Genomic DNA, 27500 nt, shown 5'->3' with positions numbered 1-27500 from the left:
AAGCAAAGAGAGACTATTGATATGTGTACTCACCATTTCAAAGGCTGCCCATCATATTCAAACCACATTTCATCCGCAGTTTCATTATTGATAGCCCTCTGAAAATGCCGCTGAACTTTGTCAGTTACAAGCGTCAAGTAACTCAGTCTGGGTACTAAAAGCTAGAAAGAAAAATGATCTCTATCACCAGGACTGTGATTTACAACATAACTGTTAAAAATTAAATGCAAATCCCATACAACCCAAAAAGCACAACATAAATCAAGTAGATGACAGGGCCTGTATGTCAACAGATCTTAAATACAGGCACTAGTCATTACAATCTTGTTATATTGTTATGGGGAATAGGCCTTAACCACATGGCAGCCATGTTGCCATTGAGTCCTGAGGGACTGAAAACTTTTGTTTTTGCTTACCAAAACTCATTCCCAAACATTTGAACTCAAGGCTCGGGGTACAAAATCTATTGTCTATGGCCAATGTAGCCGCTGTGCGAATAATATAAGGTCCATAATGATGTCTTTGTCAAGTGACTCATAATAATGGAGAGGCTCTTTATTTGAGATGGAACGATGCCACATTGTTGACTAAAGAGCAACCATATGTAGAAACTCTGTTTTGCCAGGGCTAATGGTGACGGCCAAACAAGTAGGACGCCTCTACAAACATTTGAACTTTGAAGTATCCTTGTTAACTTTCAAGGCACAGTCATCCCCAAAGGGGATTTCCAGGACGATTGTCTTAAATAAAAAGAATTATTATCTTGGCATTCCGTCAAATACGGACCTGTTTATCCTTTATTTCATGTATATATATGTATGTATCACCCTTAATGTCTCTGGCAGCAAGGCTGAGGACAAAGGTGAAGGATTAACCCATTGACTCCTGAACTCCTCCTCCCCCCCTCCCCCCCCTCCCCACACTGATAAGTTAAATTGTCTGGCATTAGACAGAGTGAGATCTATCAAGTCTCAGTCCCAGGGATCAGTGGGTTAATTGAAGAGAACAGGGGCTAGGACATGGCCCTGTTTGAAGCCTGCTTCTGGGAGGTTTTCCACAGAGATAGAAGGCATAAGGCAGTTGAAGATGACAACCAGGTTTTTCCAACAATAGACATGAGCAACATCTCTCTGTAGTTGGCAAAATCAGATTTGCTGCCCTAGCTTTTGAACAAGGAGACAATAGTGCATGGCATCTTTAATCTTTTTAACCACCACTATTTAGCCTTCAATTTTTGGTATTGTGTCTACTTCTCCTTTGTTATTTGGGGTGCAGGGATGGCATAGTGGCAAGAGCACTTGCTTCCCACTTATTTTACCTGGTATAATTCCTAGACTAGGCGTCATATGTGGGTTGAGTGGTTCTCTTCCCTGCTCCGCGAGGTTTTTCTCCGGGTACACTGGTTTTCTCATCTCCTCAAAAAAGGGCAGGTACAAAATACAGGTCACAAGGCACAGATCATTGTTTAACCAAATTATACAGAATTTGAAACAACCCTAACCATTTACAAATGCTAACATTAGGCCTAAAAACTTTTGTTTAGGCCTAATTAGACCTAAGGTTAGCCTTAATGAATGTCTAGGATTCTTTATGTTGGCAAACAGTGACCTGTGACCTGTCTTTTGTACCTGCCACCTCAACAACTAGCATTTCATTTTATTTCCGTTAATTTTTTTTAAATTTCTGTTTAATTAGTGCTCCAGTGTTAAAAAGAGTTCCTTTCTTTTCCTTTACTTTAATTTAGGTAATTAATTAATTACTACGAACTTGTCTCGAACGTTAATTACATAAATTTGTGATTTAAAGTACATGTACACATGACAGATCGATTATAAAGTTAATTCAATTTCCTCTATCGATAGATGTGGATAACGTGGTGCTGCGTGACCCAGTGAAGGACGTCGCTCTTTTTATATGGCCTGTGCTTGAAACTGTACCTTTCCTGTACATGTAGCTCAACTGATTCTGACAAATTTCATTTTCACCAGGTTCTGTCTTAGATGTATCAGTGCAAAAATTCTCCCAACAGAATACATCTTAAAGCTTCAAGCTTATAAGTTACGTACGTAGTACGGATCTGGCTGTTCCACCGTTACCACTTCGTCTGAACTGAGATTAAAGCAAACTGGAAGCCTTCCGTCCCAAATGACTCGTAGAACCTCCCTATCTTCCGCCATCTTTAACAGTCCCCAGGTATCCCTGCGGTCGTAGGTGGTAAACCGTGACATTTACTAGTACAACATGGCGGTTTCCACAAGGATCTGTTCTGTGTTGTCCAAGGATCTTTTTCTGTTTAAGCGGTTGGGTTATTCAACAAGTACCCAGCTAGTAACAAAATATGACTTGGAGCTGCTTAGACACTCAAAGAAAAACTATAAGTACATTCTTGACGAAGAGTTAGCATTTAAAGTCGCTCATAGCCTTGGAAGTTTACATGACGTGACTCTGATTGAGACAAATCCCGGCCCTGGTGTGCTCTCGAAAGCGCTATTCGAAGCCGGAGCAACTCATATTATTGGTCTTGAACCTGAGAGAAGATTTCACCCAGCTTTGTGGCATCTTAAGGAACAGATCACGCCGCCAAAGCGATTTGATTTGCTCCATGGAGATTTTAGCAAACTGGATCCGCATAGTGGCTCTGTCGTAAATGGAGCCCAATGCACACCCCCTGCGATTTCCTCCGAGGATGTTTTAGCCAATGTGCTGTCGCAGCCGTGGGAATCTGATGGTTTAGTGGCAAGATTTCTTGGAATTGAAACTGCCTCCAATCCCTCAGTTCTTCCCAGAGTATTGCTTTCTCATTTGAGTCAAATGGTTTCCCAAAGAGGTATCTTTGAGAAAGGAAGATGTGAACTCGCCTTTTTCTATGCAGAGGAACGAGCAGAAAAAATCACCGCTCAATTTGGGAGCAAACATTTTAGTAGATTAACTCTCATGGTGTCTTTGTTCTGTGATGTTCAAGTTTTACTTCGGGTACCTTGTAGACGTTTTTATCCAGTACACAGCAGGGAAAAGGACAAATTCCTGACCTTGGTCAGTATCGTCCCAAAGAAAATTCCCTTAGTGAGTGTCTCCAGTCATGATTTGCATTATCTTAACTACTTCATTAGACTTTTGTTGGTTAAGCCACAACGCCGGGTAGTAGACGCTATTGAAAGTATTAGCCCAGGAGGTCATGCAATACTCAATCAGTTGAATTGGTCACACGATGTATCAATCAGAGACTTGTGTTCTCAAGATATTGGGAAACTTGCAAGTGCTTTCTTTCAGTGGGAAGGAAGATCACTGCATTTTTACTATGATGCAGGATGTAACGAGCAAGAACACTTGAAATTTATGTAAGAAAACAGATTTTTTGAAAAATAAAGATAAAGCAATAAATTGATCGACCAGAATCAGTATTTTGACTTACTCCTTTTCTACATAACCTTGACCCCAAAAATGAAAGAAAACTTACTTTTCTTCATACAGTCAAAAACCTCACAAGATTTTACCTCAGATGTAGAAAAAAAAAGGTTTTAAGTGCAAAATTTGCATTTCACTTAGACAATATTGCTTGAGAATATCCCTTTTAAGTGGGCCTTAGTGTTGAACTAAATTTTTCTGCTTCCAGTAGCTACCAAAACATTGGGATAATCATATACTTTCCCAGTTCAGGTGCATGTGTCAATTTCAGAAAATCTTTTTGGGCAAATTTTGACAATGGCGTATGTTCTGCAGGAGAGAATGATTAAGTCTACCTAATCTTGGTTCTCATTGTAAAAAAGTTCCTGAAAATGCATTGAAAAAAAGCAGTAAGAATGAAAACATTTTTTCCCCATAGTGTTTGGACTAACGTTTGCTGTAACAGAGAGCATGTCCAGAAGAATGATATTTTTAAGTTGCCAATTATAGTTTTTACAATGACTGCAAAATTGTTGCACACTCATTGGCTAATTTTTATTGTCAATAAGACAGACACATACATTTATAATTTATGCATTTTGAAGAGTTTAATTCATGCAAAATTTTGTGAAATGTCAATCTGTCACTTTTTAACCAATAGAAAGTCTCAGTTTTTTCCGTTAGCCAATAAGAGAGCGAGACAAGTTATGAATTTGTTCATGTCAGATTGAATAAAATTGAAGTTTCTCGCATTTTTGTCTCGTGTCCTTCTGGTGTTTTGACTTAATTTTCACCCCTCTGCCTTTTTGTCTTTGTAAAAAACGAATAGATGTCAGTTTTTCATGGGTCTGTCCTGTTATTAACAATGAATTTCCTCATACCATTGTCAAAGTAGGCTGCGGATCCACTAGGCTATCGCCTTGTGGATCCACAGCTACTTTTACAATGTTATGACAAAATTCATGATCAATAACAGGACAGACGCACGAAAAACTGACATCAATTTGTTAAATGCTTGTGAATTTCTGATCAAGGAGACTGGGTTCGATGACAATGATGACTGTCCGTCATGATAGGTAAAGACTTGTTTCCATATCTCAAAGTGCCCTTGGACGTGAGGGGCCTGGAACAACAAAACTGAAACAACCCAAACCGTACAAAAATGCTAACGTTAGGCCTAAACATTATCTTAGGCCTAAGGTTAGCATTTTTGTAAAGGTTTGGGTTGTTTCAGCTATTGTACCCTTCACCACCTACCGCCAGGCCCCTCACATCTAAGGGCACACAAGAGCGCTTACCATTTGAATGGAATTTTTGGTAATTCCGCGGAGAATTCAAATGGGACAGTTCATCCCAGTGGAATGTTTTCGAAAAAAAGATAATTCCTTTCGAAGTATTCCCTTTTTCTCGATTTGACTGGAATTCCCGGAAATTTCTGTGCCATTTGAAAAATTACAAGTGCCAGAGAAAATAGACTGTATCATTTGTTTGTCAACCGGAACAACCCGTTTTTTCTGGCAAGTGAGATATACAGCACATTCCCATTTTCTTTTTCTAAGTACAGAACGTGCAGTACCATCTGTTAAAACATTCTCAGCGGAAATTAGTCACCCAAATTAATGGTAAGCGCTCCAAGTCTTTACCGTCACGATATTGCACGTTTGAGAGTCACGTGACATCTCTTTTCATCACTGAATGGGTAAACTCTGGCACAGTCCTCAGCTCAATCCCATCATACTCTCTGCGACGCGTCCCTCTCCTTCTCTAAACTGTCCTTCACGTGCTAACATGGCGGACGCAATGGCTTTCAACAGCGTTCCACCACCTTCGGGCGCCTCAGTCGATCCTAATTCAGCATTTGCTGACGCATTAAAAAGAGCTAAGGAGGTAGGGAGCTTTAACTAAGTTATTATGTCATATCTTTAGCGAGAATTGATCAAGAATCATCTTTGTAGATCGCTGCGCGGATGGGATCGAGCAGCGCTGCTGCGGCGGCTGAGGCTTCACATTTGGCTGATCAAGGTGCGAATATTTGGTCAAATTTCTTAATAACACATGTGACTTAGTCCTTGAAAGAACCGTTATTGGAATTATTGACTTAAAGGACACGATGGTCATCACTTTCTTTCTCGTGTTCTTTTTTAGATCTTAGCAAGAAAAGGCCTTTCGAAGTTGACGGTGAGCTAGGATTTTTCTTTCAAGAACAAGAACATTTTTCTTTCGAGAACAATATTGTCAAAAACACCACGTTAAGTCACTATTTATCGCTAAAATTAGTTGTCATGTTTATTTAACGATGGGTTTTACTTTTTATAAGGTGGAGACCTTGAAATTGTTGCAAAAAGACAGGCTACAGAAGGTAAGCTTAATAATTATTATTAGTTTTCAAATTCTAATCCTGGACCAGTGAAACAAACAATGAAGGAGAATAGACTGGTAGTTGGTTATTTTCTGCTGGCTTATTATTTGATCGGCAAAGATTACATATCGGCAAGGATCACATCCCGTTTATATTTGAAACGTAAAATGAGCAGGGGTTACGTTTGAAAATAACGAGAAGCGGACTGGAACGTGTTGGAAATATCTGAGGAAGTGTTCACTACTGTACCTACCAGTAGAAGTGCAGTGCCTTTAGATGAATCCAGATTTGTCAATGAATGACCATCTCACAAATTATGGTGCAGGTAATTAAGTACTACATTATTTAGCTTTAATCTAGCAATTTCCAAGTCTCATATTGGGCATGAAACCTTGAATATTGAAAAAAAAAGGTTACTGGAGTAATTTAATTTTATAGCCACATTATCGATGGATGGCAAAGACCCAAAATCAATAGCTTTGCAAGTCGCAGCAAGCCTCGCACAAAGGTAAGCTGAAAAGTGATGTTTTGTCTCTTACTAGTACAGCTAGTACAGCTTGTAATAATTATGTTAGTCAATCCATTCACTCCTTAGACCCCCAGAGTGAAATTTGTTAAAGTCTCACTCCCAAGGGTCAATGGGTTACGACTAATATGTTAGAATTTAGTGACTTTTTTTTTTTCAATGCGGTCATCTTGTCAATATCAGTTTTTTACCGCTGACAACAGGGTTCCGTATTCATTTTTTATCAAAGTCATCACCCGGGCAAGTATGCCTTATGTTGTACTTGCCCTGACAAATTTTGGGTTGCCCAGGAAAAAGTGCTGAAGTATAGACTTACTTGAGAGACAGAAGTTCAGCAATTTATTGTTAACACCAGCACCGCACCACAGGTTGGGATCTGAGCTTGTCTTGCAATGTACATTGTAGTGTTTAGGTTACCCTTAGATACTATTTAAAGTAAACTCTAGCTACATCACTTTAAAATAATTAACTTTTACTGTAAGTACCGATCTGCTGCACTTGATGACATGCCTCTTCAGGAGTGTGAATACGTAAAATCTTTGTCTCAGTGTTCTTTTAATTGCCATGATTAATACATGTCAAACAAAACTGTATACATTTGTTGTGTCTTCTAGAGCTGGTCTGGGGTCCATGGTCTCAGAGGATGTCAAAATTCCAAACAGATTTGTAGGATTAAGTGAGTTAATAAGCATTTTGTTTATTATTATTATTATTATTATTATTATTATTATTATTTTTTTATTTTTTATTTTTTATTTTTTTTTGTGGCTGGTCTGACATGCATACATGTACGTATGTTTCATAACTTCCAAGGGACTCATCATAGATCAGAGACCTTTCAGTACAGCCAACTTGTCAAACTTCTCATTTGAAGTCCCGTTAGCATTCAAATGATGGTAGCAATCTGGCCCTTATGTCTCAAGGATTCCCAGTTGCATAACATACCAAAAAACAATAATTTTAAATTGTGAAGGATACTTCAAGGCAAATTTTCATGGCTAGACTGATACATATGTATTATTATCATTATTATTATTATTATTATTATTATTATTACTCATCTCATGGTTTATACCGGTATAATCTGCTATCCATGCCAGTTACAACCTGTAACCATTAATAGCAAAATGTTTTTAATTAAACTCTGATTAGTCAATATCCATCATATCATATCATACACATCACATCATATCATACAAGGTGATGCCAAAAGACTGGCTTTCTGAATAAAGTCTGTTACAATGGAACATCACAATTTCTCTGTATTTCGTTGTACATTTCCTGTCATAGTTCCCAAAGTTCCAATTAGAAGTGGTAAATTTGAATGTTAATATTGTTCACTTCATTCTTCCAGCATTTTAGAATTTCATATTTTAGATCTGTGTACATGTCCATCTTCTCCTGTTATTTCACTACCACTGGGGTATCAAATGGGCAAGCAACATCTACAGTAAAACATTATTATTATTATTATTATTATTATTATTATTATTATTATTATTATTATTATTAACTACTTAATAACCGAGAGTGAGGTTGTTACAGCAAAATCTCAAACTGAGGCCTTGCCATATTGACCGAGTGACAGCGAGGTCAATACAGTTAGGCCGAGGTTTGAGATTGTGCTGTAACGACCGAACAGTCGAGGTTATTAAGTTGTTTATTATGTGGCTAACAGAACAGTTACAAATAAGAAAAAACTGATTTGCATAATCTATAATCGGCCGATGAGCATTACAGGAGAATAATGCCCTGGCGCTTAGCTGCTCTTAGCCAATCACAGCAGGCGTTATATCTGCCAGAAACACTAGTCATATATAATAATTACATATTACATTGTAGCTGCTAGTTTACCTGTAATAAATGCAGGGCTTGAAATTAGCAAAAAAATCCAGTCGCAATTTTGCGACAAGATACAAAAATGTAGTCACAATTTCGCAAAATTTAGTTGCAAAATCATCACGCTACATTGTTGTCAGCGGTGTAGCAAAACAAAATCTGAGCCCACAATACTTGTGTCGAAAGAAACCGCTGAAAATGGCAAATGATATCGAAGGAATGGAGTTGCGCACAGACGCATAACATCGCAGCAAAATTACGCCACAATTACGCTATCTTCAGATTGAAAGAAAACTCAAGGCGAGAAACAAAATAATTTTGTCATTTCTTCATTTATTTAGTAAAAAGAGCAGCAAAGTGGCAACTGCTAACCCTTTTGTTTTGAAAAAGCGAAGATGAAAACAAGTGGCAAATACTTCTCCAGGTATTTTAGTCGCAAAGGGAAAAATTTCAGGCACAAATGCGACTGTATTGGTCGCAATTTCAAGCCCTGTAATGTTATTGATTTGTTAGTTCATGTTAAGTTTAAAAAGGAATTAGTTTTCAATTCTTTTGTAAGTTAATAATTAACCGAGCATCTTGTAGATCTACATGTGTATGGTAACAACACAGAAGCAACAATTATTATCGGTCATTTCACTGATGTGATACTTTCTGTATGTTTATATTTGCCTATTCAGTTATTGGACGTGGTGGGGAACAGATTAATAAACTACAGTCAGAAACAGGAGCAAAAATACAAGTTGCACCAGGTACTGATGTTTGTGGTTATAACTTTGATAAAATGAAAAAAAATCCTTGTATTAATTTGGGAAAATCATGGAAACAGTGACCTTGTCCAAAAAGTGAGACAAAATCGCGAGCTCAAGATGTCGCCAGGTTGGGAACTGAAGGGAAGGATTTACTGTTTAGAAAGGAATTAACAACCTCTACATCCACTGGAAAACTATTCCTCCTTTAATTAAGTCCTTATTTTTAAATTTCATTGCTTTAATTGAAGACTTATTTTGTGTTTGCCTTCTATATCAGACCCTCCACCTGGCCAGGTGGTGCCTCCAGATCGAAATGTGTCCATAAATGGCACAAGAGAAGCTGTAGAGTAAGTTGCTCAAATCTTTAGTTATTTACCAAATTTGTTGCATACCTGTTTTCATCAAAGAAATTATTTATCTCTAACCAACCCTTCTATTTTCTTCAGTAAGGCCAAGAATCTGTTGAACAGAATATGTGAGGAAGGGAAAATTCCTGAATCACTGGTGAGTTCCCTCCCAGAGTGAAAAGATGAGATTTGTGTCCCCTTCAAAGAAATTAAGACTGATAAATTTTAATGAACCATTCATCCATAAATTGAAAATGTAAAATAAATGGCATACTGATGCTCCAAATGATAACATTCTTGAAGAACACTACTGCCTTACTTAATTATTACCAGGGCAAGTGTCATGAAGAAAGAATGAAATAAGATCATAACTTTCCAGAGAATTCTGATTCCAACAAGTTCAAAGTTTGTGTTTGCCAAACAGTGACAATATTTTAGTCACTATACCAGTGATCTGACTTGTTGGTTGTGTATCGTAGTAATTTGCGTGCTACATGTGGGTTTCATAGATATTTTCGTATTGTTTGAATTGCGAACTCGCAGGATGCCGTGACATTACTGTTTCTTTTGTTGTACAACAAAATGCCACATAAAGCAAAAAGATGGCAATGAATAACAAAGGGACATGCGTACACATATATTGGTGTATGTCAACATAGGCGTATCTGAATTTTGCTTATCTTTGAGCTGCACTGTACTGTACTTGTTTTAGATGTCTTTGCCAGTTGTTGCTCCCGGTGAACAAGTGATGGAGTTGATGATACCAGCTAGTAAGGTTGGACTCATTATTGGTAAGACTTCAGCTTCCTTTACAGAACCCACCAAACTTGATTTGACTTGTGTATCCTTTTTTTTGTTCCTTGACAGAAACTGTGTATCAGTGCAATGAATTTCAATGTTGCTGGGAATGGTTTTACCATATTTACCCGTGTATAAGTCAACCTTTTGTGGCCTCGAAAGAAGTTCCAAAAATCACCCTCGACTTATAAATTATCCATGGGTCAAAGATTTAGGGCCAAGTTCCAGCTAAATAATTTATTCACAATTAACTTAATGATGTTGTCTTGGGCATAACAAATACAGTGGACAAAAGACTTCAAAATGAATGTAAGCAATTCCAGGTGAAATGAAAAAGGAAAGAAATTGAGAAATTGCTTTTTTTGCCATCAAAAATGGGGAGTCGACTTATACACGAATAAATACGGTATCTTATAATTAATTGGTGTTCTCCTCTACTTTAATTTACTCTTTGGTCACTTGCAGACATTTAGCAAAGCTTGACCATTTAATTTTTTTCTATAACTAAATGTAAGGAATATCCAACATTTGCATGCTGCTGGTGTTATGATCATGGCATTAAGTAAATTATATGCCTTTTGATAGTCAATTATTTCATTTGCAGGAAAAGGTGGTGAAACCATTAAGACCCTTCAGGTTTGTATTTTCTGTACATGTTGATTCCAAATACAATGATATCTGCCTTTATTTTTGAGGTAATAACCTACAGCTGTGTTGAAAGTAAGTACCGTATAATATTATGTGTCAAGACAAATCTTGATCAATTGTACTTATTATTTTAGCATTAACATTGAGAAAATAACATTGGAACTTCCAATGCACAAAATTTGATTGTTTGTCATACCATGTTGTTAACTATATAATTGCGTCATTCAGTTGAAACCCTTTATTACAGTTATCATATAATTATTATGCACTCTTTAAAGAGACCCTATTTTCTATCAGATTTAAATTGAAAATGACATCATGTGATGATAGTTGCCGGTTTGGAAATTTTTTCAGGAAAGGGCACAGTGTCGCATGGTTATGATTCAAGATGGTCAGTACTTAAATGCACCTGAGAAACCTCTTCGTATAATGGGAGATCCCATGAGGGCTCAGCGTGGAAGAGACCTTGTTCAGGACCTTTTGACTGAGAAGGAGCTTGAGGTCAGTGGGGAGGCAGGGGTCAGGAATTGGAAGGTGAACATGGGTGAAGCAGGATTACTATAACTCAAAGACCTATTTTGGACATACCGTATTTACCCGTGTATAAGTCGATCCCATGTATAAGTCGCCCCCCCATTTTTGATGGGCAAAAAAAGCAATTTCTTAATTTCTGTGTTAAATGTTACTGGGACACTAATCTTGTATTCTTCGATTTCTGGAAATGTGGAACTGAATTCGCATATATTTGAAGAAACAGAAATGCAGTTTAGAGCTTTCTGCCTTTGGAAAACGAAAATTTCCATTGTCTATTTCATATTTGTGCTTGTGAGTATCTTCAACATTTAGATTTGGACAAATCCTTTTTCATTTCAACTGGAATTGCTTACATTCATTTTGAAGTCTTTTGTTGGCTTTTGTCCACTGCGTTCGTTATGCCCAAGGCAACAATATTATGTTAATTTTGAATAAATTACTTAGCTGGAACTTGGCTCAAAATCTTTGACCCGTGTATAAGTCGAGGGCGATTTTTGGAGCTTCTTTTGAGGCCATACTAATAATGTGCAAGTGAGTATGTTCACCATAGTTTAGAGTTGGACAAATCCTTTTTCCTTTCAACTAGAATTGCTCACATTTAAAGTCTGTTATCACCAAAGGAAAATCTAACCTTTTCCACTGCATTTGTTGCATGTTATGCTAATTTTGAATAGACTATTCAGCTGGAACTTGGCTCTAAATTTTGACCGGTGTATTAGTCAAGGGCGATTTTTGGAGCTTATTTTGAGGTCTTAAAAGGTCGACTTATACACTAGTAAATATGGTAATTGAATTTTAAGTTGAGTGTGATGCAGTACATCATATTTATTATCCAATTTAAAGTTAACAATAAGGAGCGGTCGACCATCTAAAATCCGATTCACACCAACTAAACATGTTTAATTAAACCAGGTTTAACAAAATAAAAACGAGCAACGGAAGGCTGAAAGACTGACTTTTATGTGGGGTCCATGTAAGTTCTAATGTGTGTCTTTAGAGTCTACATTATGTCAGGTAGTAACTTGTATCAAGAAAACAATAAATTTCAACTATGTTTAACTAAACAGCTTTTAAACGTGTTTAAGCTTTGGTGTGAATGTGGTATAAGAGTAGTCAGCAGTGTCTTTCTCTTCTGGTGTTCAGCTGAGAACCGAAAGAAATAACAAAACACAACAAAGGGCAAAAAACATCAAAAGATTGCAGCTGGTGTTTGTTTGAAGGTTATTGTTCGTAATCCATGTGATGCTTCGCCAGCCCAACAACAGTTTAGCCATGGATGATCTGTCTCCTTCGCTCACCTCACCAGTTTCTAGCTCTCTGGGCACTCCTTCTCCCAATTCCGCAGCATTTCAGGAGGCGACCTTTGTAGTTGTCAGAGGGCGATCGTTAGATTGTGTTTTCTCCCAAGTGATAGCTTAATTAAGCAAAAAAAAGATTCTTTGCCAGCCCCTGTTGTCTGGAGGCCTTCCATGGCAAAAGCAACTTAGTGTGTTCAGCAATTACATTGTCTGGTAGCAGATCTGTTTCAATCACACTCCATGAGCATGACTCTATCTTTACTGGTGTCATCAGCTTCCTCTCTTTTCACATTTGGTGGCTATTAATTTTTTGAGCAGGTAACCTTGGCAGAATGGATCAGTCTACGAATACTGTCTTTATAAGTCATTCACATGGGCTAGCTACTTTGCTTCATCCTCCATGTGTCCAATCTCTGCGCTCTGCTGGTTCTTTACTCTTTGAGGTTCCAGTTATGACCCACTTTTTCAACACCAGGATGATTTTTGTGGTAGTGCACTTTATAAGTGCTCTACACACTGTCATCCTGCTATTTTTAAAATGATGGAATCACCTGGCCTCCGTTACAGTATGTGAATATCATTGCGTACTGTATGATCTTTACTGTTGTGTGTTACGAATGAAATCAGACCTAAGTGTAACCTTTTCGCATGTGGTACATGTATGCATGAAGATTTTAAAAAGCTGAGAGCTGACATATCCGTAAGAGACACACTCAGTGCTGTAATTACTGTATGTTCCAGTAATTAAATAACATTTCTTTATACCTCAGCAAAATATGCCAGGATTGGAATACAAAGGCAACAGACATGATCAGAACAGAATTCAACCTGGTATGCAACAGATAGAGGTCAGTATTGATTTCTACCATAGAGATCTTTAATTAAATGCAGAGTTCAGAGTTCTTCCGTACTCTTTCTATTTTTAGATCTCTGTGGGGTATAAGGATGAAAATAACTTTAAATTTCTTGTTGCCACTGTTATTTTATTATTTGAGGCTTTCACAGTCACGATCAGTAAATGCCAGCAAGGGGGTTTTATAGGCCAGGTATATACATGTGCTCACAGGGACCAGAAGAGAATTTGTCACTTTTTGTGAATTGAATTTTTTTGCCTGCCATGTCTTGAAAAAGTTCACCTTAAACCTGGGGCCAGGGGAAAGTTTTAAGTGACATTATTATTATGATCCCTGGAGTACTCCCCAATCTCTCGGTGCATTCTGCTCAACTAACACCATCTTTGTGCAACCAGTTAATTAAGGCGAGTTAAATTTCAAAGCCAGTGAGATGGAAGTAGTTTTTTGCCTATTGTGTACTTCCAGAAAATATCCATACCCCCACCACGGGGGGAATTTTATACAGAACCCCCCACCCCTTCGGACTTTCCATATTAGCGAGGACACGGTAACCCCCTCCCCTCCTCTCCCCCCCTTCTCCCTGGAAATTCCAAAAAAATGTCGTACACCCCCTATACCCCCTGGAAATTATGTTCTTCAAAGCAAACAACAAACAAGAGGCCATACTTCACAAATGCAGTGATTCTCATACAATAAGTATCCAGCAAGAACATTCAGGCAAGTTACCAGTCCATCACAGACAACTACTACTACTCTTTGGAGACTGGTAATGAGTAATGGCGGCTCCTTTTCCAAATCGTCTTTATTTCATGGTTTTATTTGGTGCTGGTTTGCTTCCAAAGCACTATTAGGAAAAAGAAAAACCTTCTTTGGCAACAGCACTAATAGAAGTATCATAGTTTAACTACTTAAAACTTCAGAACGTCCCACGAAAGTTGGTGAGCGGCACCCTTTAACGTATGAAGTGAGTTGATTGATTTCCTTCCATCTGGATGTGAATTTCGCCTCAAACCCCCCCCCCTCCCCTCCGAAATTTCCTAGACCTTTGACCCGCCACCCCCCTGGAATTTCCAATTCCCTCCGGGGTGGGGGTATGGATATTTTATGGAACCACACTTAAAATATTTTAAAGTTCTTTGTCGAACACAGTAGCTAAAGAGCAGAGAAGACAGGTTGAAAGAAAAAGAGGATGAGGGCAACAAATCGGTTGGCAGCTTAAAAATTATTAGATGAATTCTTGTATCATTGGAGATATGGCTGCTAACTTGTTTTAACTCTGCTGTGTCTATTTTCTTTAGATTCCTGTTCCACGTGACATTGTTGGTTTTGTTATTGGTAAGAATGGTGAAACCATCAAAAGAATACAAGCAGAGACAGGAGCAAGGGTGCAATTTAATATGAGTAAGTATTTTTGGAGCTGTTTTACATTTGCCATGCCAGCACCTATCTTTTTTGTCACACCTGACTTCCACTGTAATTTCATGAAATTACAAAAAAATCAAAAAAATTAATGTTTAACGAAAGTGGGCGGGGCAGTAACACAGTAATTTGGGCCCATTCCACAGATCGGTGGTTTTCGTAGTATGAATATGTTTTGCATAGAAATGCACAATTTCTGCATTAACGTCATCCCTGCACCATGTTTACTTGTCACTTGCACTTTAGGCTTTTTTTCTATCTGTCCTTTGTATTGTTATCAATATTATGTATGGAATCAAAGCTTATCATTCTATGCTTTAACAATCCTTGTCTGTGTTATTATTATTGTAACCAACGATGGTGTGAGACATGTCGAAACATTAAATTTTGACCATTCTCCTCTACTATTAGAGCATTTCCATGCCAATTTACTTCATTTTTACTTCATTTTTACAACCATTAAAATGATGTCTCTCTTACCAAAACAGAGGATAATTCAAACGCCCCTGAACGGATGGCCTCTGTCCAAGGAACTCCAGAACAAGTCCAACATGTTCAAAAAATGATTCAAGAAATTGTAGAGCAGGTAATTAATGTCATCATTGGGCTCCTTTCCTTTAAAGTGCTTGTTGGTTCTTACATCTTTAAAAACATTCACTCAGATTGCTATTGATTGTGTAAAGTACATGTATATCCTCTTTGGAGGTACAATGTATTTACGTTGTAGAACAAAGATAAGCTAAATAAGGAGTTTAACTTTAACACCAAGCAGTTTTGTTGATGTCTCCACAATGTTAATTTCATTTTTATCTGTGGTGTGATAAACTTGATTTGTGTTGATTAGCATAATAGTGTTTTACTTAATGCATGTGCATGTCAAGTAAGTTCAAGCCAATAGTTTTGCACGAAGTCTGATTGTGTGTTCAGACGTGGCTTCTTCAATTTTATGAACATGTGGTGAGATGTTGTTGAAGTCATAAAATTTTGTGATCTACATTAATTATCACTTAGACAGCAGTTATCATAACATTTCTTCTGATATGTTTACGTCCAGTCACGTCAACGAGGAGGTCCACCGCCAAGAGGTCCACCAGCAAACATGCCTGGAATAAGTTCAGTTGAATACCCAGTACCTGGCAACAAATGTGGATTGGTCATTGGCAAGGGTAAGCACTTGTGTTCTATTGTGCTCCCATGACAGTGCAATCTGCATTGCAATGCTTTTTACTGAACTATGAATTCAGGGCTCTGAAAAAACCTGGTCACCAGTTCTTTACCAATTCAAATTCAATAGAGACAAAGTACAATTCTTATCTTCATTTATAATCAGTGGCTTCAAAATTCATATCTTGAAGCTTTTGAGGCAACAAAAATCACTGAAATAAATAGAATGACATGGCTTGGAAACCAAATGGAAGAGGGACATTTTATCATAATAATATTGATGATTATTAATTTTGGGGTATAATTGGGCACTGCCAAAGGCAAATCTTATAGTTACACATAAAATCTACATGCAAACCCACTACTCTAAAAAGAAGTACAGTCAAATGTGCCTCCCTTATTGTTGCACCAGAAATTCTGTTGAAAGTGAGTTGCCATAATAATTATTATATCAACAGAACATAGGGTTGTTGAACCAGAAACATAATTTTATTTAGGCCAAGATGAATGAAGTATTTACAACTCTCAGATTATTAAGAACAAACTCCTTGGCTTACATTCACCCGTACACTCACTAAGAGAAATTAGGCTCATTTGCCTGTGATACATTCAAGTATCACCAGGGCAAATAAAAATTCCAGTTCATTTAACAGAAAGCTATTCCTAGAACATGGCAGTACTAATCACAGTAAAGCAGTTTAATTTAAAATATTTGTGGAACCAAGGATAATATTTTGTCATAATTTTTACAGGTGGAGAAACCATTAGAAATATTATAAAGGCTACTGGTGCACATGTAGAGTTGAACAGAGCAATCCCAGAAAGCTCGCCAACAAAGTGCTTCATCATACGAGGTATCAAGGATTACAGAAATTAATAATAATGAAAAATTGACAAGTATTTGCTATAATGTGGTTCTTTGTGAATGCTATTTTGCCAGTAGACCAAAGTAGCTAAGTCAGTGTTGTACCCAATTCAAAGTATTTTGTTCTTGGTATTTCCATATCATTTTATTGTGAATGCAAATACAGTACACAAAGAATCTTGACCCAGGAGATTTGAATTGGTGTATGGTTTTTTTTTACTTTAGTTGTGTTATCTTTTGTGCCCAATAGGTACAGATCAGCAGATTCAACATGCTCAGCAGCTTATCAGAGAAAAAATAGAAGGGGAAAGAGGAGGCAGAAATGATTACAACCAGGGAGGTGGACAAAACTGGAATCAACCAGGCTGGAACCAACAGCAACAACAGCCACAGCAGCAGCAACCACCACAACAAGGCGGTTGGCAACAACAATATGGCCAGTATGGACAGCAACAACAACCGCCCCAGCAGTACGGTCAACAACATCAGCAGCCACAGCAACAACCACAACAATATGGACAACAACAACAACAATTTGGTGGACAGCAACCTCCTCAACCACAAGTAAGAAACATGATGGGAACACTAAAATTTCCATAGGCATGGTTGGCATGCTGATATAGATGGTGTTATACAATAACTTTGGCCAGTCACAAGAGACACAGAGCCATGATCTTTTAATGTTCATATCATCATTATCATTCAACTATATTGACTGTGTAGCAAGGGACATCAATCAAGGTGTAAATGACCTTGCAAATCTGATGTCTGATAGAATTCCTGGCGAAGCATAATAATTTATTATTTCATTCTTGGATGCATCCATTTCACGTTGCTTTCCACCTCAAGTAGAAACAATGTTGCCCTCCATTATATTGCACTTATAATAGGTGAATATAAGATATTACAAACCATCATCTTAAGGATTTTAAGTGATTTGTTTGTCAATTTGGACTGTCGCTGACAGTATACCAAAGGCTAATCATTTTTCTGATTTTTTGCTTTTCAGGGACAGCAACAAGGTCAGCCACCTGCCCAAGGTAACTTTGTCCCAAGAGACTAAATCTTGCTCAAAATCAAGCATTAAGCATATGGTTGCTGCCTAACGGTTGCCCGGTCACCTGGGGCACCTTATTTGTGAGCACAGACAACCAAATTTCTGAACAAGTAGTCCGAACGGGTGCCTTACTTGATTCATCCTCACTTTCTTGTAAATAATTATGATCCCAACTGGAATTAATTCATTCTGGGCTCTTGAAAAAATGACTTGGGCTACTAACTTTTAATGATGGAAGCCAGAAGGGCTCCCAGATAAGTACCATGACAGGTAATAATCTTGTACATTTTTGCCTTTTTGAGACCAAAATTCTGCTGACATTGTTGTACTGTACATTTGAACTTGCATGACCTTTGCTTGTTTGGGTGAGGAATCGATGTTTACTTAAGAGAAGAGGATACCTTAAAGGCCTACAGAACTGGGCCCGGTTGTTCAAAAGCCAATTAACGCTAATCCCAGATTACAAATTAACCAAGAAGTTTATTTCTCTACTCCCAAATGCTGTTCGACGCTGATATTCGGATAAAATTTACATTAGGAGCTGTCGATCTTGAAAAACAAAAATAAGCAAAAGAAACTTTAACCAAAAAGTTGAAAACATGAAACAAAAGTTTACGCTAATCCTGGATTAAGTTAATCGGCTTTCGAACAACCGGGCCCTGGTTGTTCCTTTAGTGGAGGAATGTGTAAACATAATAATTTGTAATAATTATACTGCTAAATTTTTCTGTTTTGTCTGTTTTCAGGTCAGGCTCAGCCTGATTATTCTGCTGCATGGGCAGCATATTATCAGTACTATCAACAGCAGGCCGCTGCAGCTGCTGCAGCAGGGCAAGCAGCTCAAGGTACATGTACAGCAACTTGACTTTGCCTTTGCCTCTGCCTTTGCCTCTGCCTCTGCCTCTGCCTTTTGTGATGCAAGACAGAATTTAATTGACAATGATAAGTAGCATTTTAAGAATACTACTACTACTACTACTACTACTACTACTACTACTACTACTACTACTACTACTACTACTACTACTACTACTACTACTACTACTACTACTACTACTACTACTACCAGAAACCCATAAGGGTTGAAACGTGTAACGGCCCCTTGTTTGCTGGGAAACAAGCTTCTGAATATTCAATTTGCTAAGTACCATATTTGGAACAACAAGAGCGAGGGGTTTCCAAATATGGTACTTAGCATTGAAACATTCAACCAATCAGTTCGCACTGAATATGCGGAAGCTGTGAACGCGCGTTACACGTTTCAACCCTTATGGGTTTCTGCTACTACTACTACTACTAATAATAATAATAATAATATTATTATTATTATTATTATTATTATTATTATTATTATTATTATTATTATTATTATTATTATAGGTTTAGTATGCGGAACGGGGAAGTGAACATTTCGCATACCACGACAATAGTGTCTCCCAGATCTTTAAAACTAATCTCAAATGTGGCTGTGTTCGCAGACAAGTGAAAAGCGAAAACAGCTCACTTCCTGTTGCCATCTGCTTCTCAAAAGCGTTGCTTGCTTATTCTATTAATGGTGACTGAGTGCAGGAGTCAACATACAACCTTCTTTTAGTTTGGATGCTCTGCCTCTGAACTATGGGGGATGCATTGGATCTGCTGGGAATTAGGGCTTGTAGTGTTTGCTTGTTTACAAACCTGTTTTTGTTCACCAAAGGGCAACCAGGAGGCCAGCCAGATTACACACAAGCGTGGGCAGAATACTACCGACAACAGGGTTACTACTATCCTTACCAACAACCAGGACAACCACAACAACCAGGAATCCCTGGACAACAGCCTCAACCACAACCACAGGGACCATCTGGAGGGCAACCTGGGGGACCCCAAGGAGGACCTCCAGGGGTACCACCAGGAGGACCCCCAGGGCCTCCACAAGGCCAATAGTAGCGAGTTCAGGGGTGGAGGTATGTATCAGACTGATAGGATGCTTATGTTTATGCTTAAGGTTGTGAACATCAGGTCCTGCTTGTTGTTTTGCCCAGTATAGCCATTTTACCAGTATATTCACTTACCTATGGTAGTCCGTCACCACCCACTTCAGTTCGTGATTTGCAGTAACAATGTTCAACTGTTGTATTTTTGGAAAGCTGCTTTGATTCCTTGTCCGTTTAATACTATACTTTTATGTGTATTTACACATGCTTTCTCAGGTAGCCTTTCAATTTTCCATCTGAAAGTTCTGCACATTAATTTTGTTAAATGTGTTTGCTAAGTTTTGTTGATATCATCATTATTTTTGTAGGACGTTGGCAGCAGTCAAGAGTACTGAAGACGACTTACGTTTTTTACGGATTTCTGATGCATATTCTATGATCATTTTGCTATAACTTGTATATTTTTTAGTTTTTAATTAATCAGTGTGTGTTTAGTCATAAACATTGCACATGAAGTCAAGTTATGTAACGTAGTTTGCATCATTGAGGGGGCTGCAACATGGTGAACTCTAATAATGCGTATTACATTTTGTGTATTATTAAAGAAAACATTCCATTTGTGTGTGTTGTTTTTGTTACAAATGACTTCCATTGCAGACTCTGGAAAGGTCCCCATGGAAATCATTCGCGGATTTGTGATGAAGGATTTAAGGAATGAATTTATTTTAATCCATATTAATAAAAGTGTCCTGATTCTTTGCCTTTGCTTCTTGATATTTTATGTACTTTGATCCAAACACAGAAAATACTCCTTGTGTTTAGATTTGAATGACAGCATGAGAGGATGTACTTTGTTTAATTTATAGATTCAAAAGGGTAAATCACTTTGTGTAGCACAATTAATAGTACCGTGGAAAAGTACTGCATTGAAGCTTTCATTAATTTTATTTGAAGGTCTGTCCAATGACTCAAAGGTTGTGATGATTGTGTAAGCAATTTTCAGTGAGGTGTTCAAAGTTATTTGTTTGGTTTGCATTTGTACATTATTGCACCTTGGCTTAAAAATGTTGCTGTGCATGGTCAGCAAATCCCACTCTGCAAGCAGAGCCTCTCTAAAACTCATCAGAAGGTGGGCAAGAGAGGCTCTGTGGAAATTGTGTCAAATCTTTTATGGTGTCGCAGCCCAAGTTTCTGAGCTAGTCACTCAGGTCAAACCGGTTTAGGCAGCGCGTGCATCATACTTTTGACAAGGCAAAGGTCAAATCTAGCTTTCAGTACGAAAATCAATATGGCGTCTGGGGGTGCGATCGAGATTTGTCCTGGGTTTGAAACTGTCTCCAAGCAACAGCTTGTGCTTACTCAATGAGAGACTTTCACAAGTTGAGTTAAGAAAGGCTCTGCTGGCAGGGTGAGCAAGCCCAAGACAAAGCCAAAATCAATACCGAATGCTGAATATTTTCTTTGAGCCGTATTTATTTGTTTATGTTCCTTTCGTGAATGTGAATTTTAGATTTTCGACTTTACACTTTTCCTTCTACCAGTCATACTTAAAGCAACAGTTAACCAATTGTGGATTCAAATTTACCCATTTGACTACAGTGTTTAATTTCATGACTGTTAAAAACTAAACTGGTGATAAGAATTTCAGAGTCCACTTGTTAACTGGGGCTAATTCATGCAGGTTAGATGGTTTCATGGTTCATAAAATGCTCATAAAATGGTATGGGACATTACAATAGCCAGTAAAAAATGTAGAAGAACATTAGGGAAATGCAGCAAACCAAACAGATTTGTGGATTGACCCAATGCTTTTCAGGATTTCAACAACTCACCTGGTTAAAGACCAACTTTGCTCAGAATTATCTTGTTTGTCATGTAACAATAATTTTATGGGAAAAGGCATTAAAGCGCTGTGACATAGCCCTGTTAATGAAACGTGGAATACACTGGAACTTATTACTTTGGTCTTGGTTTTCAGAACTAGATCAAAAGTCATTCCAATGGATTGATTTTCAGTCTTAGTGATAATGGAAACTAATAATTTTTTAGTGATTGGTTGGCTTAATTTGCATACCGGTAACTAACGAGGTTGCTGGCGTAAAATTTTGTTCCCCCTTGTTAGTCAGTTACTTAATTCATCCATTAATTATTAGTTAACAAATTTTGCTCTGAAACAGTTATTAGTGGTCTGGGTTAAAAGGTTGGATAACAGCGGGTCATTGTTTGCAGGTCATTGTTTTACCTTTTGGAAAGTAACCAAAACCCTCAGTTTGGCTAACCCTAGGCCTAAGGTTAGCCAAATTGAGGGGTTTGCATTACTTTCAAAAAGGTAAAGCAATTACCTGCAAGGAGTGAGCTGTGGAATTTGACCTATGTTTTAGACGTGCCGGTTGGATAAAGATGGTGTTGTTTGAATGCTTTTCTATAAAGGACTTAAACTAAAGTTAACAAAGGAAATTAATTTCATTGCCAGAATAAAGTTATGTGTATTAACCATTAAATGGAAGAAGTTTTGTCAACCACTCGCCATCTATGATGGATCTTTTTTTGTCACAGTGTTTGCACTTATGATTATTAGTCATTTATTGACCATTATTGATGTCCACATTCTTGTTCGCTTACATTTTATGGCCTTAACCTTTCACAGAGCTGAGCAGGCCGGACATCTGTGTGTCTTACTCGTGGCTAAAAGATCAATTTAATATGATTATTTGTTTGTTTCTGGAAACGTAAGGTAACATTACTGAACATTGCTTGCTGCTGTTGTTAAACACTGTACTTGACATTCTACTTATTGAAAGTTGATGTTTTGAGATTAAGGCTGATTTCCTCTGCAGTAAGATAATATTTTGTTGTGCTCTTTATGTTGGAGTTGTATAGTGTCTATTGAATATGACTTTGAATTTACTTTTGTTATACCATCTCATGTTTCATAGTAAACCATTTTCCCCGCTCTTTAGGGAACATTTTTTGCTTCGGTTCCAATTGTCTGCTAATTATATTATGTATTAAATGTGACCTTTCTCATAGAGAATTAGACGTAGATGGCTTGACTGGAGTGGATGCAGTCTTTCTTGCATCTCACAGTAAGCTCAAACTCTTCGTTAGTTATAAATTTGTTTGTGTTGCCATTCCATTTTTCACTGTTATTTGCTTTTGATGTTCTGGTCATGCCTTTTTCATTGTATATAACTTGATTTTTGTTGAATTAATTATGACCTTGTGACAAATGAAATGCTTAACAGGAGGAGAGTAGCAGCCTATCCTTGCATCTCACTGAGTAACCTCTTTTTTTTTCTGCGATGACTAAAAATAGTGATTTAAATTGTACAGATTATTTGTAATTAATTTATTTTATTATGGCGTTTTATCATTCACACTGTCATTGCTCTTTTTTGTGTGTATTGACTTGCTATGTGCTCTTTCTACAATCTGCCAGTTTTTTTTTTTTTTTTTTTTGCTTTATTTGTCGACTATAGCATTGCTTGAAGGTTTTAGGTGCAACTGGAGGGCTTCAAAGAAGTGATGCAGTTGTTACTGGCATCTCACAGTGAGCTTGAGGTTTCTTAGATCAACGTTTACTGTTGTTGAACATGATGTCTGTCATTGATTTATTGCAACCATCAAACTCTTCAAAATTTAATGTTCCAGTTTTAAGTTTACTCTGCAATAATGATGGTTTTTATGACGTCAGTTGAATGTTTTTAATGCCCTTTGGTGAGCGGTTATTCTTCTGTTACTTTTATAAATGTCAAAGCCATCCTCGCATCTTACAGTGAGCTTGTATTGTTTTTTAATTGGTGAATTTGTATATAATGGTTTACATTGATGTGATTGGAAATTTTCTGGCCATGCCAAAAGGTCTATCAATTTGCAGGTAGGAACTCCTTCTTGCCTCCTAACCCCTGCTATTTCATTATCAGTTTATTGTCTTATGCATTAAACAGTACCCAAGCAAGAATGGTGATCTATTCTGCTCATATTTTTTGTGTGTGAATCCTGTCTTCTTGCCCTTCTTTGCATTGAATGCCCTGATCTCTTACAGAACTAAGCAAGCAAGACGGGTGTTTTGTGCACACAACTGATACAGCTGTATCAGCAACATCGATTATTATAATCCGTTTGTGGAACTGCGTCCAAATAAAATTGCCAGTACTTATTGCTTCTCCTGGCTGTCAACTCTAAATATTCCACAAAACCTGGTTTGATTGGAGTATAGATGCTTCTTATTTTAAGTTTTGTGTGCTTTTTAATTTATTATGCAAGTAAGCAAGTTTAAATTGAATATAATAAAATACTATATGACATATTAAAAATTAGAGTTTGCCATAAAATTATATAACTTCAATTGACAAAAATTATTGTTCTATGTCCTGTGAATTTGAAATTAACATTTATGTGGGCTGCTCTCTCCTCAAATTATAACTAACATGTTTTGGTGGAAGCAGATAACCTTGCTTGTAAGATCTGACATGATGTCTTCTGAATCAGTAGTCTTTCTGCAGTCGGAGGTTTGATTTGAGGAACAGAAGCTCTGATAACACAAATACCTAGCCTAGAATATTTAGAGTATTTATGGTTGGATGACTTGACAGAGTGAAGAATATATTTTGCAGTTTTTTTTTTGTGCTTACCTTTGTATGTCTAAATGGTGTCTTTATTTTGCTGTGTTTCATTGCATCGTTATTCTACCATGGTTTGATGAAAATGTAGCGTTTCATGGGAAATTACCATCTCAGTGTTTTGCCCCTTCAATATATTTTTACCTTCGTGCATTTACTTATGAGTTTGAAGTTTTGTGTGGCATGAAATATCTGTACCTGCATAAAATATGCTTCTTATTACATTATTTGTGAGGAAGTGTTGTATTTCAGAACGAGCTTGCTAAAGAGTTTGTATACAATGTTGGTCTGTTGTCTGATAAATTTTAGTCTTGTTTGAAGCTGCTTTTACACACTGGTGTTTTCAGTTATTCCAGTTGTTCCATAAATTCTTGTATTGCTTTCTTTTTTTTTTGTCTCATTGGAGGCAAATTTTGTTTAAAGTTTATGACTGGAATCATTGTTTTTTCCATCAAGAACATTGTTTCTTCAGAATTTAGGGCCCTTCAGAATTATATTGTGATGATTCTGTGTTCATATCATTATTTTAATAGTAAATGCATAATAATTTTTTCAGGAATATCTCTTGAACCATCAGCAAGATGGTGCAACCAACAACCGTAAGCAGTAGTGAAATTTTAATTGCTTTAATTACTTTACATTTGTTTCAATAATTACGTTGTCTTGGAATTCACTCCATTGAAAATAATAATCGCTGAGCATGTTTTTGTTAATTAAGATATTTGCAGTTAGTTTTCAAAGAATTGAATAAGTTGTTCGTCTTTCAGAAATGGTGAGACCAGTGGAAGCAAATCTTCCTCTTCCTCTGGGCGTATGTTAGCCTGCGAACGATGACGTATTTCCGGCGATCGTTTCTCTAGAGAAACGACCGCCGGAAATACGTCATCGTTCGCAGGCTAGGCGTATGTTTATCATTTGACAATATTTATTTTCGTAATGAATCGCTAGAGCTGGTTGATAATGTGTTACTATTGTTTGAACTGCCTGTCCATGATTAATTCAATGATTGTTGTTTGGAGAGGCATTGTGTTCCTTTTCAGAAGGAAATGAGCTTCGCTGCAATCGCATAAAGACAGTAAAGCAAGGAAGAGTTGCTCTTTCCTCTTGTCTGTTGAAGGTGATAGTCGCTTTCTCTGCTATGGCATGTTACGTAATCCCAATTAAAATTAACTGAAGTTCTAAAAATTCTTAAAGGTTTATTGTCTTTGTTATGTGCAGAATGAACCAATATGGAAGATATCGTTGACTTCACCAATTGTCGTTACGGACGGTGCCTACTAATTCAAAGGTATTTTTGCGGGGTTTACTGAATTTGCGGGAAAACCAGATCTTAACAAGTGTTATTGAAATCTTAAAGAAAATTAGGGGTAACCACGCATTTTTCGAAGATAATTAATCAACAATATGTGTAAAAAGCTTTAAAATACACAAAGCAATGTATGGCATTCTTTTCCTATTTGAAGCTTAATTATCTCTGAAAAATGCGTGGTTACCCCAAATTTTCTTCTTGGATACCAAGAGCACTTGCTAAGTTCTGCTATCCCCGCATAGTTTTAAACCGCGCAAAAATAGCTCTGTATAACAAGCACCACCCATAGGAAATCCGAGTAGCGAAATAAAAATAGTAGGCATCGTCATTAATATGCCAAAGAGAGGATCTTTTGTTCCTGTGGTTGGAACATTTGAATAAATAAAGCAATGTTTGTAAACGGATATCATCCCTATATCAACAACCTGTACAATTTTTAGTAACTGTGAAGAAGCTTTTTTCAGAGCAATTGCTACCCAGCCCTTGCCTTTGACTGATGGAGCTTATCTCATTCAGTGAGCCCGTAGTTGGCGGGAAATGTAATCGCGGGATTATTTGAACAAGCGCGAGTAAATCTGTGGTTGCTCTGTGGTTTGGCAGCAACCCCGGGTGGAAGGGATATCAAAAAACTACTCGTCACTATGCCATTCGTAGCGTACTCATCCGTGTTGAAACACTCAAATTCTTTCGTTCAGCTCAGGACTTTATTCCGCGCGCCTACAATACCGCCAGCAACACGGGCTCGGTTCTTATAGCCAAAATTTCGCTATTTGAACCCTACGGCGCCTGCTCACTCCTCGTGCTAACATGAATTCACCAGTCAGAGACGGTTTTGATTGTTCTTCACAAAAACCAGTGAGAAGACACTTTGTTTCAGGATTCCCGAGAGTTCTTTTCTCCCTCAGTTAAGAGAAGAGCTCTGGGGTCGAGAATATTTCCGGTTCCTGGGGCCCGTTTCTCGAAAGTCCCGAAACTTTACGCGCCATTTTCGGGTGTCACGATTCCCTCTGTATCTCAAGAACGGAGAGAAATTAAGTCGTCAAATTTCACAGTCAGTTTGCTTTTTGTTACCTTGAAAACATGTTTAAAGATCGGCGTTCCTGAACGAGGAGTTGGCAGGTTTGCAAATGGTTTTTCGGGACTGTCGAGAAATGGTCCCCAGCTCGCGCTAATGCGTACTGCTCTCAAACGGGGATGTTCCCAATAGTTTGCGAACGCGGGTCCTTACGGGCCTTACGGGCCATATGATACGGGGCTTTTTTACTCCCATCGACACGTTCAGTGTGGTGGTGGCCAAGCCTTAATATTTCTTAAAATCGTCCCATTATTTGTCGATCGGAGGGTCGGAGGACCAAAGCGAAGCACTGCAGAAACCTGGGGTACGTCGGCATGTTGCCGATTTGTATGTGACCTTCCCAGAGAGATTGGTGAGGATTCTGCGATGTCCAGTTTTCGTAAGTCGGGAAGTCTAATACGTTCGGAAAACAGTGCAATCTCCATTCGTACGAGATTTTCTTGGGTGTAAACAGAACGTGGATTAGGCCATGGTCCACTATGTGGCCTACCGTTTATTTTGTATTTTCTGCCTTAATTCCGAGTCCATCGAATTTCTTATTTGGAACCAGCCAGAGCTACAATCCTGGTCAAAACTAATGGGACAATTCCCGCTTTTTCCCTTCCCCCATTACAATAGCGCCGTTTATACTAGAGAAAATAAGCAGCGGCTTACATAAGACGCGAACACCCCGTACAAATGGTACAAAATCTGCGTCCACAGCTTTCTTAAGCCGCGGCTCATCCTGACCGGGG

General features: G+C 37.8%; 4 protein-coding genes across 5 annotated transcripts in view; 3 read left to right on the top strand and 1 right to left on the bottom strand.

Moving 5' to 3' along the window:
• Nucleotides 1–2213, bottom strand: part of LOC138024003 (autophagy protein 5-like) — an 11995-nt gene extending 9782 nt beyond the window's left edge. Inside the window, exons 1-2 of the mRNA XM_068871095.1 lie at nucleotides 2067–2213; nucleotides 34–161 (exon numbers count right to left, since the gene is read on the bottom strand). Coding sequence (XP_068727196.1) covers nucleotides 34–161; nucleotides 2067–2177 — 239 coding nt within the window. The 5' untranslated portion in view covers nucleotides 2178–2213. The remainder of the gene's footprint in view (nucleotides 1–33; nucleotides 162–2066) is intronic.
• Nucleotides 1–27500, top strand: part of LOC138024113 (dual specificity mitogen-activated protein kinase kinase 7-like) — a 336186-nt gene that overhangs the window by 242437 nt on the left and 66249 nt on the right. The gene's annotated exons all lie outside the window — the stretch shown is intronic.
• LOC138023992 (dimethyladenosine transferase 1, mitochondrial-like) lies at nucleotides 2213–3381 on the top strand. The gene has a single exon (XM_068871084.1). It carries the CDS (start codon nucleotides 2242–2244, stop codon nucleotides 3340–3342), a length of 1101 nt encoding a protein of 366 aa, XP_068727185.1. The 5' UTR covers nucleotides 2213–2241; the 3' UTR covers nucleotides 3343–3381.
• On the top strand, nucleotides 5145–20378 carry LOC138023958 (far upstream element-binding protein 3-like). Of its 2 annotated transcripts, none has more exons than XM_068871050.1 (22): nucleotides 5145–5271; nucleotides 5340–5406; nucleotides 5530–5562; nucleotides 5702–5743; nucleotides 6182–6251; nucleotides 6884–6945; nucleotides 8789–8860; nucleotides 9138–9207; nucleotides 9307–9364; nucleotides 9920–9998; nucleotides 10610–10641; nucleotides 11008–11154; nucleotides 13256–13333; nucleotides 14638–14740; nucleotides 15247–15344; nucleotides 15813–15924; nucleotides 16675–16776; nucleotides 17038–17351; nucleotides 17797–17827; nucleotides 18591–18689; nucleotides 19541–19790; nucleotides 20129–20378. In XM_068871050.1, exons 1-21 carry the CDS (start codon nucleotides 5173–5175, stop codon nucleotides 19768–19770), a joined length of 1998 nt encoding a protein of 665 aa, XP_068727151.1. In that variant the 5' UTR covers nucleotides 5145–5172; the 3' UTR covers nucleotides 19771–19790; nucleotides 20129–20378. The 2 variants fall into 2 exon arrangements, with proteins under 2 accessions (XP_068727151.1, XP_068727143.1); XM_068871042.1 differs by having other exon boundaries at nucleotides 11008–11187.

The sequence above is a fragment of the Montipora capricornis genome, chromosome 2 (genome assembly GCF_036669925.1).
Source record: "Montipora capricornis isolate CH-2021 chromosome 2, ASM3666992v2, whole genome shotgun sequence".
Taxonomy (NCBI): domain Eukaryota; kingdom Metazoa; phylum Cnidaria; class Anthozoa; order Scleractinia; family Acroporidae; genus Montipora; species Montipora capricornis.
This window is presented reverse-complemented; position numbering and strand designations above follow the sequence as displayed.